General features: G+C 42.6%; 1 protein-coding gene across 4 annotated transcripts in view; it reads right to left on the bottom strand.

The window, feature by feature from the left end:
* SPTB (spectrin beta, erythrocytic) overlaps positions 1-19,446 on the bottom strand; it is a 147,368-nt gene that overhangs the window by 82,780 nt on the left and 45,142 nt on the right. For all 4 annotated transcript variants that reach the window (XM_054972835.1, XM_054972836.1, XM_054972834.1 and 1 more), the window contains exons 2-3: positions 8,222-8,419; positions 2,000-2,151 (exon numbers count right to left, since the gene is read on the bottom strand). In XM_054972835.1, the coding sequence (XP_054828810.1) occupies positions 2,000-2,151; positions 8,222-8,369 (300 nt within the window). In that variant the 5' untranslated portion in view covers positions 8,370-8,419. The remainder of the gene's footprint in view (positions 1-1,999; positions 2,152-8,221; positions 8,420-19,446) is intronic.

The following is a 19,446-nucleotide window of genomic DNA, read 5'->3' as shown; positions in this document are numbered from 1 at the left end:
TGAATGCAAAGTGTTTGATATAGAGAAGTATATATACCTGCTGCCAAAAGAGCATTTTGCCATATTAAACAGAGGGAGCCCTATTTGAATCTATGCTCTTTTGGGAAACAAATTCCAGCTTATACAGAAATAATAGGGCTTCTCTGATATTCAGTGGTGCAGATTCTAAACCTCTGCTACTGTAGGAAAACACACACACAGAAATCCAGTTAAACTCACTAGAAGTAACACAGTGGCTCAAGTGAGTGAGATGGCTCACTGAAAATCTTTCATGTTCTCACATACATCTTATATACATCTTATGTGTTATTGATATGAAATATCGTATCAGTGCATATGAGATACTACAAGTGGAAGACTTGCAGGGGGCATCTCATTTCCCCCTCTATCCCCACTATTTTCTCTTCCCCTTCCCTGAAAGCCCCAATAGCCTCTCCCCTTTCCCTGCTTCCTTCACTCTTTCCTACCCACCAGCCAATCTACCTCCATCTGCCCCCATGTCTTCAGGTTTCCCTTCTTCCCTCTCTCGGCAGCGTCTCTCTGGGAAAACTCAGAATGGTTCTGGCCACCAGGCTGGACCAGGCTCTGTTGAGAACTGAAGAACTCACAAAGGTGAATGGGGAATGCCTTGCGTTCCCCTATTTCCCCTTTTCCTCCTCCTGACAGCCACTATATCTTCATCTTTCTCTGCCTCCTTTCCTCCTTCCCACCCAGCAATGAACCAACTTTCTAGCTGCCTTTTCTTTTCAACGATATTTATTATTATTTATTTACTTCATTTATACCCTGCATTTCTCCACAATGGGAACCCAAAGCAGCTTACGTCATTCTCCTCTCCTCCACTTTGAGCCAAGCTACAAGTGACGCCTGACACAGGTTGGACACTTGTCAGCTTCCCTCAAGTTTTGATGGGAAACGTAGGCATCCTGGTCTTGCAGCTGTAATGGAGAGCCAAGCTGTAAAACCAGGATGCCTACATTTCCCATCAAAACTTGTGGTAAGCTGACAAGTGTCCAACGTGTGTAAGGCATCACTTGTAGCTTGGCTCTTTATCCTTATAATAACCCTACGAGGTAGGTTAAGCTGAGACTGGTCTAAGTTCACCCAGTGAGCACCGTGGCAGATCTGGAATTTGAAACTAGGTCTCCCATATTCTAGTCCGAAACTCTAACCATTAAGTCATGTAAGTCAGGTGGTAGCAAGTCAACCGGTGGTTGCTGGCAGACCTCACCCCAATGAGTCCTCCCTCAAAGGCCAAAACAGTCCTGGAACAGGCCTTGCCTCCTCCCCCTGCCTTTTACTGACAGAAACCAAGGCTTAAAGGCCTAGCAACCTCCACAATGACCCCGCCCCCCAAGAGCATCCATTTCTCCAAGTTACTGGCACTGCTTCTATTATTTGGGGGTTTTTAAATCCCCAATGTATGTTTTTTAGATACTAGATTTTTCTCCAAACCTGAGGCTTTGTTCAGGTTTATAGAAACATCTTTGTCTGTCCATGGCTCCAGTCTCTCAATCTAGGTGTTCACAGATGAAGCCATGTTAAGAATTGGATATACTGATATCAACCAGAGTGCCACAGTAAAGATCCATGTCATGCAATCAAGTCCTAGCACCAAGGCATGAACTTCCATATAGTATGTGCTGCTATTCAGTAATCACCTCATCTCAATTAACAGTGTGCCATGGATTGAAAAGAGGAGAAAACAAAGGTCAACAGGGAAAGGATAGCTGGTGAAAAACAGCCTGTATCAGGAGGACTTCACAAGTTACATTAATTCCTATGTGGGAAGTACTTGCCTGTGGTTTCTCAATATAATCACAGCAAAAAACCTGCATGTGCAATTGTTACACGCAGGCTACATATTATTTCCTGCACAAAAGTAGGAATTAATATATGGAGGCCTCTACAGCAGACTATGAAAGGGGATTCCTAGCTGTTATTGACACATATTACAGTTACCTTATGCAGAAGGGGGTAAAATAAGAGGGAACTATACCAGCAGCTCTCCTGAAAGAACCTCAAGTAGTTTGATTAACATCCGTCCATCTCTGAGATCCATATAGAGATCAGAAATGCGACAGGTCACCCGTGCAAGGTGGGAGTTCACCCATTTGGTAAAGGTTTTCTTCTGTACAACTTCCCGTTCATCTGAAAAACACAAAATACTATCTTAATCACTGAACTTCCCAAACATGAACAGATCCAGGATCTCATGAATTTTGTGTGATTGCTACATAAGCCCCAAATTTGCTATATGGAGTAAAATTTGGCAACCTAAGAATCTATTAACTTATTCTTAAATAGCTAGTTTCTAAGCCTCAGAGGGGCTGTTTCCACACGTCTTACCTTTTGCTGGCACATCACGGAAGACAGCGTCTTCGCGCGTGAAATCGCACCAGGAAGACACTGTCATCGTGCGAAATCGCGCGAGAAGACGCTGTCTTCCACAATAACATCATCTTCCTGGCGCGATTTCGCATGCACAGATGCTGTCTTCCACAATGTGCCGGCAAAAGGTAAGATGTGTGGAAACAGCCAGGGTCAGATTAAAACTTAAATGTCCAAGAATGTCGTTAGATCTCAGAAACCAGTGAGCACCCTGTTCTTTGTGTAGGTCACTAGTACGCTGTTCCTTGTCCTTCCTCTATGGCTTTTATCCTCCATCATTCAGACCTACAGCCCATCTATCACTCCTCTCAAAAGAACAATTATGGTGCAATGTCCAGAGTGTTGGGCTTGGATAGTGGTGAATACAGATTCAAATGCCCATGATAGACACTGAGTGGTCTAGGGAAAGCCTCTAAAGGTTAGATCCTACCAACTTTTCTGCTAGTGCAAGAGGAAGGATGGGCAATTTCACCAGATTCTTTTTCTTCAGAGCAGCCCTGTCTCATGTAGGTTTTTAACAGCACAGGATTGGGGTGGGGGAGGATTCAAGAGCCTGTCCTCTGTTTTGCACCTGTAGAAAAGGTGGTAAGATCCAACAGTAAGTTTCAGCTTAACCCTACCTCAAAAGTTTTGTGAAGGTTAGAGAAGCTCCACTCATTAGGGGCAAGATACTATTTTTCTCCCCAAAAAAGTTGGTTATAGAAATGGAAGATTTTTCTAGGTCCCTTCCCACCCTGTTCAGCCAGCCAGTAAACTAGTATCTTAGAGTGGAACTACACAAGATGAGTTACATGAGTTTGTGCTAGTGTACAAATTATGCACGGTCTTACATTCATGTGCTAGCTTTTCCTGAGTGGAACACATTTCCATTAATTTTAGGAGATCTCTCCTACTGGCCACATTTGCAAGTGCCAGGCTTGTCACCATGGAGTTGCCAGCACAGAGCAACAGTTTTGTTCTGTTTCCACCTCCAGTGCAGAATCCCTTCCAAACAATGGATAAGACTGATTAAAATTTGGGGCAGGAGCGTTTCAGTTTGTCTATACAGAATCAGCTACCTTCTGAGACCTGGCCTTGTGGGCCATGTACAAACAACACAAAAATTTTCCTTAAACATGATGATGTGTTCACATTGTATTGTTTTGAGGACACTAGAGAATGGAGGCCTCCGTGAGGCATATGTAGAACAGGCCTAGAGAAAAGACCAACATGCCTAGAGAAAAACGTGCTGCCCTTTTAATAGAGGCTTAAAATGTGGCAATGGACAGACAAAGCTTTTCATGGCATGGAGGAAAATTACATCACCTGGTAAATTACAGCCCATTAAACCTCTATTGAAGTAGTATTTTTTTTTCTCCAGGCAGTTGGCAACCCTGGGCATTTGGCCATCAGCAGGGGGAGAGGGGATGGGAGGACAGGATTTTGTGGTCCACAATAGTTTGGTAAATTTCATGACTTGTTGAATTGCTTTGAACAGGTTCTCTAGAGGAGGAGTATATAAACTTTCTAAATAAAGAATTTTAAGATTAAAATGGGAGCCCCCATGATGCCGAAGTTTGAGAGCCAGTGTAACTAGAGGCCTGATTTGGTTTCCTCGCCTGATCAACAGAGAAATATCTTCTAACTGCAACGCTTTGTGTGAGTCAACTAAAGCTTGAACTACTTTAGTAAGAAGACAATGCTGAAAAATCTTCCTGAACCCATTTTTCTACATTCCCCAAGTTCAATTACGCAAACACATAACACATGGGATTGTTCAAAAGGAAGGATGAAGGTTTACTTTGATGACTTTGTCAACACACTGCTCATTTTGGCAGATACTCCTGCACTAATTACATTTCTCTGCAGCAGAAATTAACTGAACAGTACAGAGCTCATCTAACTGCTTCTTTTTATCTTAATTTAAACTGTATTAGTGTTCCCTACTCCTCTTCCACTTGCCTCTCCCTCTCTTTAAAAGGAAAGGATGGCAGAAAGTCCTGAGGGAGAAGAAAACTGAGGTGATTCATTAGTTCTCCCACTTGAAAAAAGAGCAACTGTCAGTTTGGAGTAAAGTTGATTTCTGGGAAGAGACATGTGATGTGTCAGTCTGAGTATCAGGCTTCCAAGGCCGGAATTTCCAGAATGTAATTCTGAAGTCATGTGTCAGAGAAATTAAAATAGTTACAGTAGTTATCAGAATCACAGGCAGTAACAGTAAGGTCCTGTTTGAACTCATCTGAAGAGACAAACAATGCTTGGAACGTGGTCAAATTCTGGATTTTGAACATTCCACCAGATAGAGGACATACCTACATATCCACAATCTTTCATCCTCTAATTCAAAGAACAATCTACCTTTTAACCACTCTTTAACCACCCTTTGGCCCTTACAGTCACTGCAATTAATGTGGGTTCAGGGATATCTAATCCAAGCAAAGTGATCTTGAGTATGCAACCACCTAGAACATGTACCTAGTGAAATCATGTCCCTCAGGGCTATTTTTTTTCATGTTGTACTATCATAAAGCATACTATTAATACAGCCAATTAAGCATACTAATATTGCAGCCAATTCCAGTTCCCTGAACACTATACATGTATATTTTGATTACACTTTTTCATTCATACTTTACATTTTTAGGAGTTGTTCACTCAAAATTTTTGTATACACCTAAAAACTTAATATTTGAATGGTTCTATTTTATACTAATCAATAAACTGCCATTGCTTTAATATCTCATCCTAGAATCCATCAACAAAGAATCCCCTTCTTTTCCCAGATACATCCCCAATCATGTTAGGAAAAGATTGCTACCTGCTTGTTACACATTTTTGCTGCAGAAACAAAGTACATTTATCCAGTGCGCCTTCTACTTGTTGTATTTCTTTTCTTGTTTGATAGGGTTTAGCCTCCTCAGGGCTTAGAGAGCTGTTTAGCTGAACTGATGGGTTTAAAGACAAAGAGGAACTAGGAAGAGTAATGTTTACACTATATAGCCTTGGCTTCTTGTTCATATTTTTTCAGATTTTGCTAAGAGTCCTGAGTTGAGGCATTTGTCAGATTCAAAACTTTATTAAGGAACTGAGACTGTGCACACAGTTTTAAAAGACAGGAAAACCTGTTGTTTTCAGGACAGCTCATCAACCTGGCCTCCACTTTCCTATGGAAAGCAGAATTTTGCTCACTCCAGAGAACCTTCAGCAGCGCCCTCCTGTGATTAACTGAACAATTTGCCTGAAGAAGCCATTATTATCTTCAGCTAACATCTATTCAACCAATTTACACTGTTTAAAGTACTATAGCTTCCCTAAAAGAAAAATGAGTGGTATCATGATTTAGTGGAGTTGTTGAGCAACCTTCGTTAAAGCTGCTTAGCCCCTTCACAGGGATATAATTCCCACAATTCCTAGACTGGAAGCCAGGGCAGTTAAGCAGGTTTTAAAAATTGATTTTGTTCTGCAAGCACGGGACTTCTATCTTTTGCTTTTAAGATACCATGTTTCAAGTCAAAGCTCCTATTCTCTGTAAAAATAACTCGCTCCAAACATAGAATCAGTTATTTATCTGGGCGGAGCAGCACTTATTAAGGTTGCCAACAGGTCTGGAAAAAAACATCCTGTTCCTTTAAGAGACACTTAGTGTTAGGAAATGAGCAGTGAACACCTTTTATTTATTTATTTAATTTTTATTTCTGCTATTTATAGTTCACATTTCTCAGTGAGACTGAAGGTGGATTATATAGTGTAAATCAATATGAACTACAGCGGAAACATCCCATAAACAATATAATAGGTTACTGTAACAGTCAGTACACAATACTGAGCCTGCGAAAGCGGGGAGGGTGGAATATAAATATAATAAATTAAATTAAATAGTATTGTCTGCAGGGCTATAACTTTACCAAAGTATCTCTCTAATCAATTTTGATACATTACAGCCCTCCTATGTGTGTAAAAAAGCACTCCTGAATAATTCAGTTTTGCATAGCTTGTGGAAAGCCAAGAGAACGAGAGCTTGCCTCATCAAGCAGGCCATTCCTCAAGGTGGGAACGGCAGCAGAAAACGTGCATGTGTGGGCAGTTGTTGATCTTGCCCATTTGCAGGTTGATATTTGCAGAAGGCCCTGTTCAGATGATCTAAGCTGACATGGTGGAGCATAGGGAGAGAGGCAGCCTCATAGATATGAGGGACCAAGGTCATGAAGGGATTTGTATGTGATAGCTAAGCTAGTACCTTGAACTGAGCCCGGTAACTGATGGGTAGCCAATAGAATGACTGCAGAATGGGAGTAATATGCATGTTTCGCCTAGTTTCTGATAATAACTGAGCTTAGGGTTGCCAGCCTCCAGGTAGTGGCTGGAGATCTCCAGGAATTACAACTGGTCTCCAGGCCACAGAGATCTGTTCACCTGGAGAAAATGGCTACTTTGGGGGTGGACTCTATGGAATTATGCCATGCCAAGGTCTTTTCTCTGCCCAAACCCCACTTTCTCCAGGTTTCATCTCCTAGATCTCCAGAAATTTCCCAAGCTGGAGCTGGCAACCCTAACTGAGCTGTAGCATTCTGCAGCAACTAGAGTCTCTGAGTTGGCTTCAAGGGGAAACCTATGTAGAGTGCACTACAGTAGCCTAGTCTCAATGTTGCCACAGTATGGATCAAGGTGGCCAGATTGGCCTTGTCAAGGTAGTGATCTGTCATCCAGGCTAAACTCAATTGGGAGAAGGACTTTTTTGCAGCTCCATTTAGTTTATTTATTTATTGATTTACAATCTGCTTTCCCTGCTGGCAGACTCAGAGCAGATAAACAGCATAATAAATACATATAATAAAAACATATAATAAAAAACATTGCTAGTAATCATATACTTGTTTTTCTAACAGCAGTGATGGATCCAGTATAACTCCTAGGCTCTTTACCACATAAGCAAGGGTCAATTGAACCCCATTGAAAGTGGGGAGAAAAATGTCCTTCAAGATCTCTTCCTTCCCAACCATCACGGCATGGAAGAAAATAACATCGCCAGGTAAATAACACCCCATTAAGCCTCGATTAATAGAACATTTTTCTCCAGGCCGGTTGGCAACTTTGATGCTTAGTGAGCAGTTGAATGACGAGTGTCCCTATATATTCACCCATCCCTGTTGTAACCTACTTGCTTTTGAAAGCACAATGCAGCAAGATAACTGTTGAGCCAACATTCTCCATTTCTTCTCTTAGTTCTGCAGCCATTGCAGTGCATTGCTGTATTTCTCTAGGTGGGGCAAAACAGAGGCGTGCTATGGCAGCTACTTATGTCCATACTCTTCTCATTATTCCGCCCTCACACACAGTGGCAGCAGCAGGCAGTTACAGATGGGGCAAATGGAGGGGGACAAAGGATCACAGCAAATGACGACTGGCTATGTTCTCATTGTTTATAAGGAATGTCCATGTTTCTAAGATGCCTATATATTAGCATAGGATAACCAACAACTGAGGGTCATATAGCTTTTAGTTATAACAATAAGTATAAACTTAAGTTCTAAAGCAGCTCACTAGCTGAGCATAGCAGGCCGTCAGGATCTTGATTAAGCTCCTGTTTTTCTAGCTTGCCTGGTACTGCAAAAGCAGGGATGCTGTCAAGAACCTGGTAGGCCTCAGTATAAGAGAAGTGGGCAATATTTGACTTGGTGGCTGTCATGTTGTATAAGGCCTGTTCTTAGACTGCTATCAGAAAAAGAAAGAATCAATGGGTGTGTGTGTGTGTGTGTGGAGCACCCAGTGAATGTGCTGTTGCCCGAAGGAGGAGAGAACACTAATGATCAGCAAAGAAAGGACAATCTCCAAGAGCCAATGCAGCATCTACCTGCCAGAGCTTTGATCCGTGATCTTTCAAAGAGCCTGGCTGAACTGTTGTCATTGTCCAGCTCATCATCAGAGGCTTCCCAACGAGCATTAATCCGGCTGTACTGCTGTTGAATTTCCAAGTGATCAAAATCAGTGGCTGATGTCATGATCTGGTTGTTTTGAGGCTGTTCTTGTTTTAGTTAACATGAAAAGGCCCCTAGAGAGAAGCAAACCAAAGTGTTAATCTTCATGGGGAAATGTCATTTCACACCAAAAACATATACACACCAACCCCCAACCTAGTATAATTCAAGAAGGTAGCAAGCCATGACCGCCACTGAAATATATTCCTAACCCCCATTTCTTCAGGTTATGAAATATTGCAGCAGGAGCAGCCCCACCAGGATATACGAATGCACTGGTTAGCTGTGCCCAGTAGGTGGGGATATAACATACAGGAAAACTGCAAGCATATCCTGCCTTTGTATGGAGTTTGCAAGCGTCTGAGAAATAGGGCGAATCCACATTACTCATTCTAAGTCGCATGTTCCCCGCATTCCCCACGCAATCCCGAGTGCCAGTCACATTACCTCATTAAACAGACGCATTTCATTCGCATTACTCCCGAATATGTGGTCACAGATTTTCAACGGGAGTTTCACGGTGGCTGTGAACGGGCCAATGCGCAATTTACGTGGTTTTTTAAAAAACCACCCCCCTTCCTGTCTCTCCGGCCGTTCCGAGAGTTCCTATTGGCTGATTCAACTTGCAAGTGCTCCATAGTCTGCAAAAGACTGTTTTTGACTTCATAGCATTGGATTTATTGATTATGCTGTTTCTGAATCAAATCTGGTAGTTTGAAAAATCATTTTGGGGTGAATCCATCCTCAGAACGGACTCACGAAACTTCCTTTTTAACTGTTTTTTATTTTTTTTATTTTATATTACTGTAATATCGAAATTACAATATCCTTATAAGGAAATACAATATCCTTATAAGGCAAGATCGAAATAACGGAAAAGTAATTTAAAAAAAAAAGGCGGGAAGATTTGTTCCCTCCCTCAAAAGCGGAAAAAGCGGAAAATGCGGGTGTGGGGTGAATGCAGATTCGGCCAGTGACTATTGGGAACATAATGACACTCCAAGGAAGTGAAACTTCAGTAAAATTCAGGCACTGAACTGTCCTGCATAGGAAATGCCCACGAAAGCTTCCCACGTGCTTCCAAATTTCCAAAAAAGAAACGGGAGAAAGCCATCAGTGTTGTCAGTGGGGGAAAGAGAGGCATCATTATCTTCAATGATGTTTCTTTATAAGGCAAGATCGAAATAACGGAAAAGTGCGCTAAAATTTTTTTTAAAAAATGGGCGGGGAAAAAAGGTCCCGCCCAAAAAACAGTTTTCGAGCGGCCGTGTGACCGGAGGGACGTGCGAGAAAGAAGGATTGGAAGCAGGAATGTGAACGAAGAGGAAAAAATCGCGGATTGGAGGCAAACAGAAGATATCCGATAAACATGCGGGTAATGGGTGAATGTGGATTCGACCATAATATAGTCTTGGAGGAAAGATATGTCCAAAAATGCTATCCAGAAAATTAAATATACCTCACTAGTAAAGAGATCAAAGAGCATCAGGATGCACTACTTTAATCCAGCATACTCACTAAGCATCCACAGACTTCATTCACACTTCCACTCTGACAATATTTCTGCGAAACCATGAGATATGAAAAAATGTTAAATGTCACAGAATTTAGGTTATGTTGGCACAGATATTTTTTAAAGCATGAGAAATATAAATTTCATTAAAACCTTTCACCTGCAACAAAGATGAGGAAAACAACAGGAATTGGGTTATAGACATAACCTTTTCCAAATTTCAGAGAACTGTTTTGGAAAAACGGAAGCCCAGTGTCCTATAGTGAATTATATTAGTCAGTACAGATGCCAATGCTCAGACTATGGTTAAAGAGATCAAGAACAATTACGGGATCATGCAATTACAGTTAAACATTATATCAGTATCTATAGTTCTAGGCTGATGTGTAGCAGAAGAGCTAGATTTGGGTCCAGTAGGATCTTAAAGATCAACTAGATTTCCAGGGTTAAAAGCTCATACCCTGGAAATCTAGCTGATCTTTAAGGTGCTACTGGACCCAAATTATTATCTATGTTAACCATGGTTACAGCTAACCAACGTTATCACTGGCGCTAACTTTAAACATGTTTAAGGGTGGGCAATCTACATGGAAGGATGTTGAGGAATCCAAGAAAGAGGAAAGGCGTGCATAATCCCATGACCTGCTCCTTATCTCCTGCTGAAAATTCCTATTTTTCAACATGGATGTTTTGGCAAGCAATAGTTTGAATCATGTCTGTCTTTTTCAAGCTTCCAAGAGAAATGAAAGAACATGCAGGCGGTCAAGGCCACTCAAGTTATTTTGCTGCCCTGAACAAAATTTTAATTTTATATGCACACAGTCATATATGAAAGAGTTGAGAACTGTGTTTCATCTCAAGCATTCTGTTGATTGCACCCTGTTTTGCTGCACCGCACCAACAAACAAAGATTTTCACGCTATTCATTTGTACACTGAGGAAAAACATGAAAGAATGGAAAAGACACAGTTGCTCCCATGCTTCACATTTTGTATTCCAAAACCCAGGATGGAGGAGAGCAGTCTTCCTGATTAGCATGGAGCACAGCTGGAATTTTGCCTTTATAGGCAGCTACCTATACCCCCTAATAGTTTAGACTGGTGTATCCAGCAGTTTCTCCATTTTTCATGACTTCCCTTTAATCCTCCCAGCTGTGCTAGGCTGCTTCTACAAAGATATTTTGCTCTCCTTTGCCTCCCAAGTGGCAGCACATTTTTTGAGCGCTGCACAACATCGTCCCACAATCATCCACTTTCTGGGTTTTCCATTACTTCACTGCATTCTTTGCCAGACCTGCTTTGGGACAATCTTTCCTGAAAGATCATAGCGAGAGTTTGCCCACCATTAGGGTGGGAAGATGTGAATTTTCAAAACTCCCTGCCCAGATCAGCACCATTTTCCTTCACTGTCCCCTCACAGTTGCCATTTTCCCATCACCACCTGAGGGCTTTCTGTCAGCTTCAAAAATATTATGTTAGTACTTGCTATAGTATAATACCACAGTGATATAGCTACTACCATTATTGTAAAAAATCAGGAAAAAGCCCCCTGGAGCCTGGAAGGGGGGAAATGGTAGACATGAGGGGTACTGAAGAAAGCAAGGAAATGTGGGTGGGTCTCCTTAGACTAGCAACCCCTCCTTCCTTCTTCACAGAAAAGCTACAGTTAAAGGGACACTACAGCTCAGCTATGAACAGAGAGGAAAAGCCCATTGAAGGGCTGAAGGGAAGAGTGGAGAAATGTGGGGCTTAGCTTCTTCCCCAAATTGTGTATAGTGTCTACATGGATCTTCTGTTCACAGCCACCCTACGTTTCCTCCTTTCAGTCATCAGAACAAAGGAGTTTTTTCTTTGCTCTGGCTCAAAGGAGAAAGCTCCAGGAAAGCCATGAGCCATGCTTGGAGAAAACATGACATTGTGTGAAGCTCTCAAAAATGCAGGCACATGCTGTGTTCCATGTGTGTGTGTGTGGAGAAACCCAAGTGAAAGCAGCCTGAAATGAGCTTCCCTTTCTCATGATCACATCATTTCTTCCTGGTGCTTCCAGCTATAGCTTCTGAAGCAGACAGTGACACACATTTAATTGATCAGATCTTCATAAGAGAAACTGGCCCACTAGAGCTAAATGTGGAATGACGGCTAAGAGTCTATGTTTAAACTGCTAATAAGGATTTAATGTCCCACACAATTTAATAAGGGCTCATCTGATCAGCAATCACTGAGAACACAGCCAAGATGTTAAAGTCCTGCCAGTGTGACTGTTTCTCCAACGGTTATCAGACAAGAGTCACAATACAAATGTATCAGACACTGGAGGAAGTCCTCTTTCAGACAGCCTGTGAAATGAAGCTTTACATTAGACAGATATCTAGCTTAAAATGGAAATATGGCCCATGGATTCAAAATCCATAAAGATGTCTTTATTTTCACTCTTATTTACTACTCTTGGACAAAGTTGCTTAAGGTGGACTTGTTCTCTCCTTGAACCCTACTGAGCTGTGCATAGCCATTCTGTTCTCTTATATCCACTTCATTGCTCTCTTCCTCTGCTCTGGTTCCAGTATCCTCCAGTGCTCTCTGCTGAGTCTTTTTGACTGTGACCAGGCCAGATTCTGCATTCAGTTTTGTAACCTATACACACTTAAGGCCAATATCAGATGTGTATTTTCAAGCACTTTATCATAACTTGGGAACCTTTGCTTGATTAGTGAATACCACCTCTGCTCACAAGTTGTGTTTCTCCTACTTAAGTGTCATCACACCCCCATCTCAGCCAGCACAAGAGAAAACATTCACCTTCCTTGCTTATCCCAGATGTCCTATGAGTATTCACAGGTAGAAACCTATAATATCATAGTTGGTTATTGAGGCTGCAATCCTAAGGACACTTTCCTGGGAGCAAATGCTATTTAAATAAAATGGGACTTACTTCTAAACAGACCTGTTTAGGATTGCTCTCTAATCCCACATTCTGAATTAGCTTTACTTTGGTGCACCTCCATTCCCTTTCCACCTTTGGCCTCAAGTGAAACTGACAAGGGTCAAATCCACATTACTCATTCTAAGTCGCATGTTCCCCGCATTCCCCACGCAATCCCGAGTGCCGGTCACATTACCTCATTACACAGACGCATTTCATTCGCATTTCTCCCGAATATGTGGGGGAAAGAGAGGCATCATTATCTTCAATGATGTTTCTTTATAAGGCAAGATCGAAATAACGGAAAAGTGCGCTAAAAAAAAATGGGCGGGAAAAAAGGTCCCGCCCAAAAAAAACGGTTTTTGAGCGACCGTGTGACCGGAGGGACGCGCAAGAAAGACGGATTGGAAGCAGGAATGTGAACGAAGAGGAAAAAATCGCGGATTGGAGGCAAACGGAAGATATTCGATAAACATGCAGGTAATGGGTGAATGTGGATTTGACCAAGGTATCAGAAAGCTTTGTCAATTTGTTCAGACTTCCCCTGGCTGATCTTTCCTAAAATTGGATCCCAACCTTGTCAGTTTCATGAAAAACCGCTGGGATTTATTTTTCTTAAATTATTATTATAGCTACCACCTCTAGTAGGCATATACAGTTTCTTTTTAAGAAAAGAAAGCTGATGAAATCTGCAAGGCTTTCTCCCAGCTTCATCAGTTTAATGCAGGGAGGGTGGAACAGTAAAGAAAACTGTGTTTGGCAGATGCTTATCAGCATGAAAAAGGAGGATGACTAGGTAAAGTAGCCAGCCCCACTCCTTCACTTTAAGCAATATTTTAAAATATTAAAATGATTAGCTTTAAAGAAAAAAACATATGAACATGAGGCACCTGAGGAAAAAATAAGTTTTTAGAAGACTGTTCAAAACACAGAAAGAGGGACAAATGTTTATAATGGAGTTAGAGCTAGGTACATATGACAAATAGGTATCAATGACAGCTTACCCTAGTGTGGAAAACACATATCCATTCCCAGAAGGAGATATATCTGTCTTCATCCTAACTCTGCCTTCCTGTATGGCAAGTCATTTAAAAATCTGACATAAACACATTTAAATGCACCTGTCTTTTACACATGCACACTAATCCTACTATATAAAAGGCAAGCTGTATTGGCGATGACAAATCACTTTTTATCCTCGTGCAGGTGTATTGCCTACAACTCTGGCCTCAAAGCCACTTCAAAGTGTCCGCTTGCCGCCAGGAGGAGGCCTGCTGAATCAATGGCCTAAGCACTTCTCCCCGTGCTTCCCCTCAGCACCCTCCTGCTCTGGCCTCGAGGCTGCTGCAAAGCACCCACTTGCCACAGGGAGGTGGCATTCCAAATCGGTTTTCTAGAGTCTGTTGTATTTTTTCACACAACAGGTGTTGTTTCTAGTCATAATATAAGCATTCAAAAGCACTTCTAGCAGCATGTGTGAAATTTGCCTTTCGGCCACTCTTCATGTTTCCCAGAAAATGTAGACCGGAAAACGTACCAGCCTGCTGTGAGGCTTTTGTGATGCATTTTGTGGATAAAATCACTTGCATCTGCCATGACTGAGAGCTAAACCACACAAGATAAATTACAAGAGGATGCTCAAGTGACGGGAGGAGCAATGTTAGCCAGGAAGCATAGTTCAAATTTCACCTCTCTCTACAGAGCAGGCTAGATCACTCCTCAGAGGGTTTGTTAATTTCACCTCTCTACAGAGCCAGATAGCTCTTCAGAGGGTTTGTTAATTTCCTGTTTGCCTCTGGCAAGGCTCTGTCAATTATTAAGAAACCCTCTGAGGAACTATCTTTGCCAGCTCTGTAGCATCCTTGTGTAATTCATCTCGTGTGGTTTAGTTCTTAGATTTCACTCTCAGGATGCCATTGGACTGGAGTGCAGTCTAGTCCTAGATGTAGGGATGACTTTCAGCTGTTGAGGCCTGATGAAGTGGACAGTCCCCTCTAGGACAGGCTGACACTTCAGTCCTCGAGTAGTTTTGTCATTGATCAGCAGCACCTCAGTCTTGTCTGGATTGAGCTGCAGGTTATTGACCCTTATCTGTCCCATTATTATCTCCACGCACCTCTTAAGAACTTTCACAGACCCACATGATTCAGCTGTTTAGGAGTAGAGGGAGATGTCATCCACATATTTGTGGCACCTTCCTTCAAATCCCCTGATGATCTCTCCCAGTGGTTTCAAAATAGCATGGGAGACAAGATGCAACCCTACAGGAGTCTGTAGCATAAATGCCATGTGGCCGAGCAGCAGTTCCCTAGCACCACTTTCTGGAATCAGCAAGTCCAGTAAGAGCAGAAACATCAAAGCATGGTACCCCCCCACACTCCCAACTTAACCAGCGTCTCCAAAGGATACTATGGTCAATGATATCAAACCCTGAAGAGAGGCCAACAAGAACCAACAAAGATGCACTCCCCATGTCACTTTCCCAATGAAGATCATCCATCAGTGTGACCAGAACTGTTTCTGTCCCAAACCCAGGCATGAATCCATATTGAAAGGGGTCTAGATAATCTATCTCCTCCAAAACTACCTGAAGCTATATGGGCACCATCTACTCAAGCATCCTGCCCAAAAATGAAATGTTGGCCACCAGGCAGCTGTTTTATTTGTTTGTTTGTTTGTTTATTGTCCATCTTTTTCATTGAAATCCAAGGTGCATTACACAGTGAAAGTCAATAATATCAACAGCTGGGACATTCACTGAACAAATACAAAAATGTATGGGTTGCAAAAATGTGAAAAATGACAAAGCCAAACACAGAGATGAAACATTACTGAAATCAGCATAGATAATTAAACACGAAATCTTTAATGAAGTGGAAACTACTCAATAAGAGCATACCTACATCAACAGACAGTACCCAGTAGAATAGTCTACAGTCCTAGTTCCTTTACTAAGGCATCTCTGAACCATTTCTTTCAAAACAGCTCTATTACCTGAGTTTAAAAAGTCCTCCTGAATAATTCAGTTTGCCGTAGTTTGTGGAAATCCAAGAGAGGTTTCCTGACTTCTTCAGATAGGCCATTCCATAATGTGCATGTATGGACTTGTAAATTTTGCCCAAATGCAGGCTGTATCTGCAGAAGGCCCTGTTCAGATGAGAGAAGCTGCCATGGCTGAGCAAAGGGAGAGAGGCAGTCCTGCAAATACGAGGGGCTAAGGCCATGAAGCACTTTGTATATGATAGTCAAAACCTTGAACTGAGCCAGGTAACTGATGGGTAGTGAGTGGAATGGCTCCAAAGTGGGAGTAATATGCAATAATAATAATAGAATCATAGAGTTGGAAGGGACTCCAGGGTCATCTAGTCCAACCCCCTGCACAATGCAGGAAATTCACAACTTCCTCCTCCCACACCCTCAGTGACCCTGCTCCATACCCAGAAGATGGCAAAAAACATCCAGGATCCTTGGCCAAACTGGCCTGGAGAAAATTGCTTCCTGACCTCAAAGTAGCGATTGGCATTACCCTGGGTGTGTAAAAAAAGGCCATGAGAACTAAGCACTGAAGTAACTGTTCCTGCTCTCTCTCTCTCATGATCTGCCTAGGTTCACAGAAGCAGCACTGCTGTCAGATGGCCATCTAGCCATCTAACAATAACAACAACAGAGGGGACTGCACTCCCCTGAAGGAAGAGATCCATGATTTGAGGATACTGCTGGATCCTAGTCTACAGTTGTTGGTTCAGAACTCCTCTGGGGCACATGGTGCCTTTTATCAGTTTTGGTTGATACATCTGCTACAGTCCTCAAAAAGTGTTATCTGGCTGCAGTGATCCATACTCTGATTACAGTTTTACAGTTTACTTGCTAGTGGAGTCATTTGTTGCTCATGGATCATATTTCCCTGACTAGGTAACTCTGCTAAACTAAACTAATTGATACAATAATTTCAATGGTGTGGTGACGGCCAGGCAGTGACCGCTGGGCCTGGCCAGGCCCAAATGCATGGTGGCAGCAGCTGCTGCTGGTCCAGGTGATGTGGGAGGTGGATTTCTGGTGGTTGCCACTGGACTTGTTCCTGGTGAGTCCTCCTCCATCAGGGGCCATGACAGGGAAAGGGGACTGGACCCTTTAAAGGGCAGTTTTGGCCTCCAAATCTACCCTGATTTTTCCTTTCCATAGCTTTGCTGTACAGAAACAAAGGCTTGCTAAGGCAGATGGAATCCTGCAAGATTACATCTGTCTGGTCACTAATTATATATAGTCCTTCCCTTGTTTAGAAGTTATTTTCTAGTTCACGTTCCCTGAAGTAGAAATTTTCAGTCTTATTGAGTGGGCTATGTTGCACATACAAAGTTCCTGCCTTATTTTATAGTTTATTGTGGTGTACATTTTGGTAAGTAACAACCTACGTGATCATCCAAGTTCCTCCCCCACATATCTTTTGCATACAGTTAAATACAAGTGTATGATATTGATACAGGCCTTTTTCTCTGTTTGCAAACCTACAAGGGCTGGCACTTTTGGGCCTGAGCACCAAACTCTCTAGAAAGCAGAGTCGCCTTGCTAAGACTGCCATGCCAATTACTACTCCAATAATACATTATTGGCTCCAACATTCCTGACACCAGAGGATACTCAAGCACTGAGATATTTTTGTGTACTGGAATTGCTTCTGTGATCACTGAAATTGGAGCCCACCACAGCTCTTAACCGGAAGTAAGCTAAGAATGTAAAACAAAACAGTCACCTAGAGGAAAAAAATATGTTTGCTGTCTCCACTGTGCTTTCTCAAGAGTCTTGGGCACTGGTTTTCATGTCCTCAGCTTCAATGGTATTAAATATATAAAGACAGTACAGGAAATACTCATGCTACTTAGTAGTTGGTACTATTTTGGGATACAAGTTCAAATAACAATACTTACAACCTTGCCCAGCAGGACAGTATTATCAGTTCCATATTACAGATGGAGGACATTAGAGATAGTAGTAGTATACTACTGGTAATGGATACAACATTAGCTATCGATTTGGAAAATTTCTATGTTGCTACTCCAGGGAACTTGCATGAGGCAACTTACAAAAATGTAAAAGCATAAAGCACAATAAAAGCTATTCAAAAATGCAGCCAGAACCAAAAAAGAAAAAAACACATAAAGCATGGAGTAGTTTTAAATGGATCTTAAGCATTTATCAGGCTAAAATCATGCTGTAAAATGCTGTTGTTGTTTTTTTAAAAAGCCCTTTAATTAAAAGGTAAAAGAAAGTCGTGTGGGCACCAGGCGGGCCTCAAGGGATTTATATAAGAAAGCCAGCATGGGTAAAGCATTTTTAAAAAAAGCACAAATTCCATCTTTAGAATCCATCCTATTGAGCAAATTGTTATCAACATCAGCATTGGGCTTGCCTAGCTCCTTCTGGTGGTGGGGGATCCCCCACCACCAGCAGGTGCTTCTGTTGCTGTTCAGATAGTCGTGTGGGGGGGATGGCAGAAAACAGAGGGTCACTTCAGCAACATCCTGATGCGCTAACATCACTCCCTGTGCACCCAGAAGTGACATCAGCATGTCACTAGAGGGTGTCAGGGCACTCTGGTACTTGGGGAAACTTTATGGTTAAACCACAGAGTTTTGCTGAAATAGCAGAGCGTCCCTGATGTCTCTTTGGCAACATGCTAACATCACTTCAGGGCACACAGGGAATGATGTCAGCATGTCATTGGCAATATAATGGCATCATGGGTGACTCCTTCCTGATTTGGTAAGTCCCGACCCCTCCCCCCCTCTGGTTACTAGGCGGGACTTGGCAATCCTATTCAATTTCCATCAGTGCCAGCCTGACCATTAGGCAAACCTAGACTATTGCCTAGGATGCCAGAGTAGGTGTCAGTTTGAGGAATACCCCAAAACCCTACATTGAGCTGCTGGGCCACCTCCTCTCCTGTGGGTTCCTCAGCCAGCTGCAGCTGCAAGCCCATTGGGGCCAATGGATGCATAGGGAAGGGAGGGAGAAAGGAGGCACAGCTGCTGTGCCTGGATGTGCTGACCCACTAACTAAGACTGTGTCATAGCAGCATCTTACAGGGGGCAGTCCAGGAAGCTCCAGCTCCAGCCCAGGGATTATATGGCAACCTAGAGAGATGCCAATTATCACCTGCTTAGCTTCTTCCCTGGCTGTTTATGATGGATGAACAGAGGGACACACCTGCCTTCCAGCTGGAGCAAGTTAGGTGGAAAATGAGGTTGGGGCATGCTCATCCTCTGGGCCTGCCTGTATGATCCCAAGGGTTCCTGTCTGCTGTGGTTTCCTAGGAGGCTCTGTCTCCAACACTATATACTTCATTGGCTGCTGGTCCAGCCTGACTGCCTCCTTAATTGCATGCAACAAGACTTAATTAAGCTGGGAGGGCCATGCTGCCAATTCCACTCTCCTGCCTTTCATCTGGCCTCTAAATCCAGGACGATACCATACCCCCAACCTCTGGACAAGGCTCCTCTTGCCTTTTTGGCACCCCTCTGAAACTCCAGCACCTTTGGTCACCTATATGGTTGGGCTGGTGCTGCTCACTTGAATGCGGAGGGAGGGGACACCAAAGTCATAGCTTGCCTAGCGCACCAAAAAACCTTAGGCCAGTCCTGGTTCCCATATGCAAGCACAATGTAGATCAGC

The sequence above is a fragment of the Eublepharis macularius genome, chromosome 2, assembly GCF_028583425.1.
Source record: "Eublepharis macularius isolate TG4126 chromosome 2, MPM_Emac_v1.0, whole genome shotgun sequence".
In the NCBI taxonomy this organism is placed as follows: Eukaryota; Metazoa; Chordata; class Lepidosauria; order Squamata; family Eublepharidae; genus Eublepharis; species Eublepharis macularius.
The sequence above is the reverse complement of the archived record's forward strand: the minus strand, read 5'-3'. Positions and strand labels throughout refer to the sequence as shown.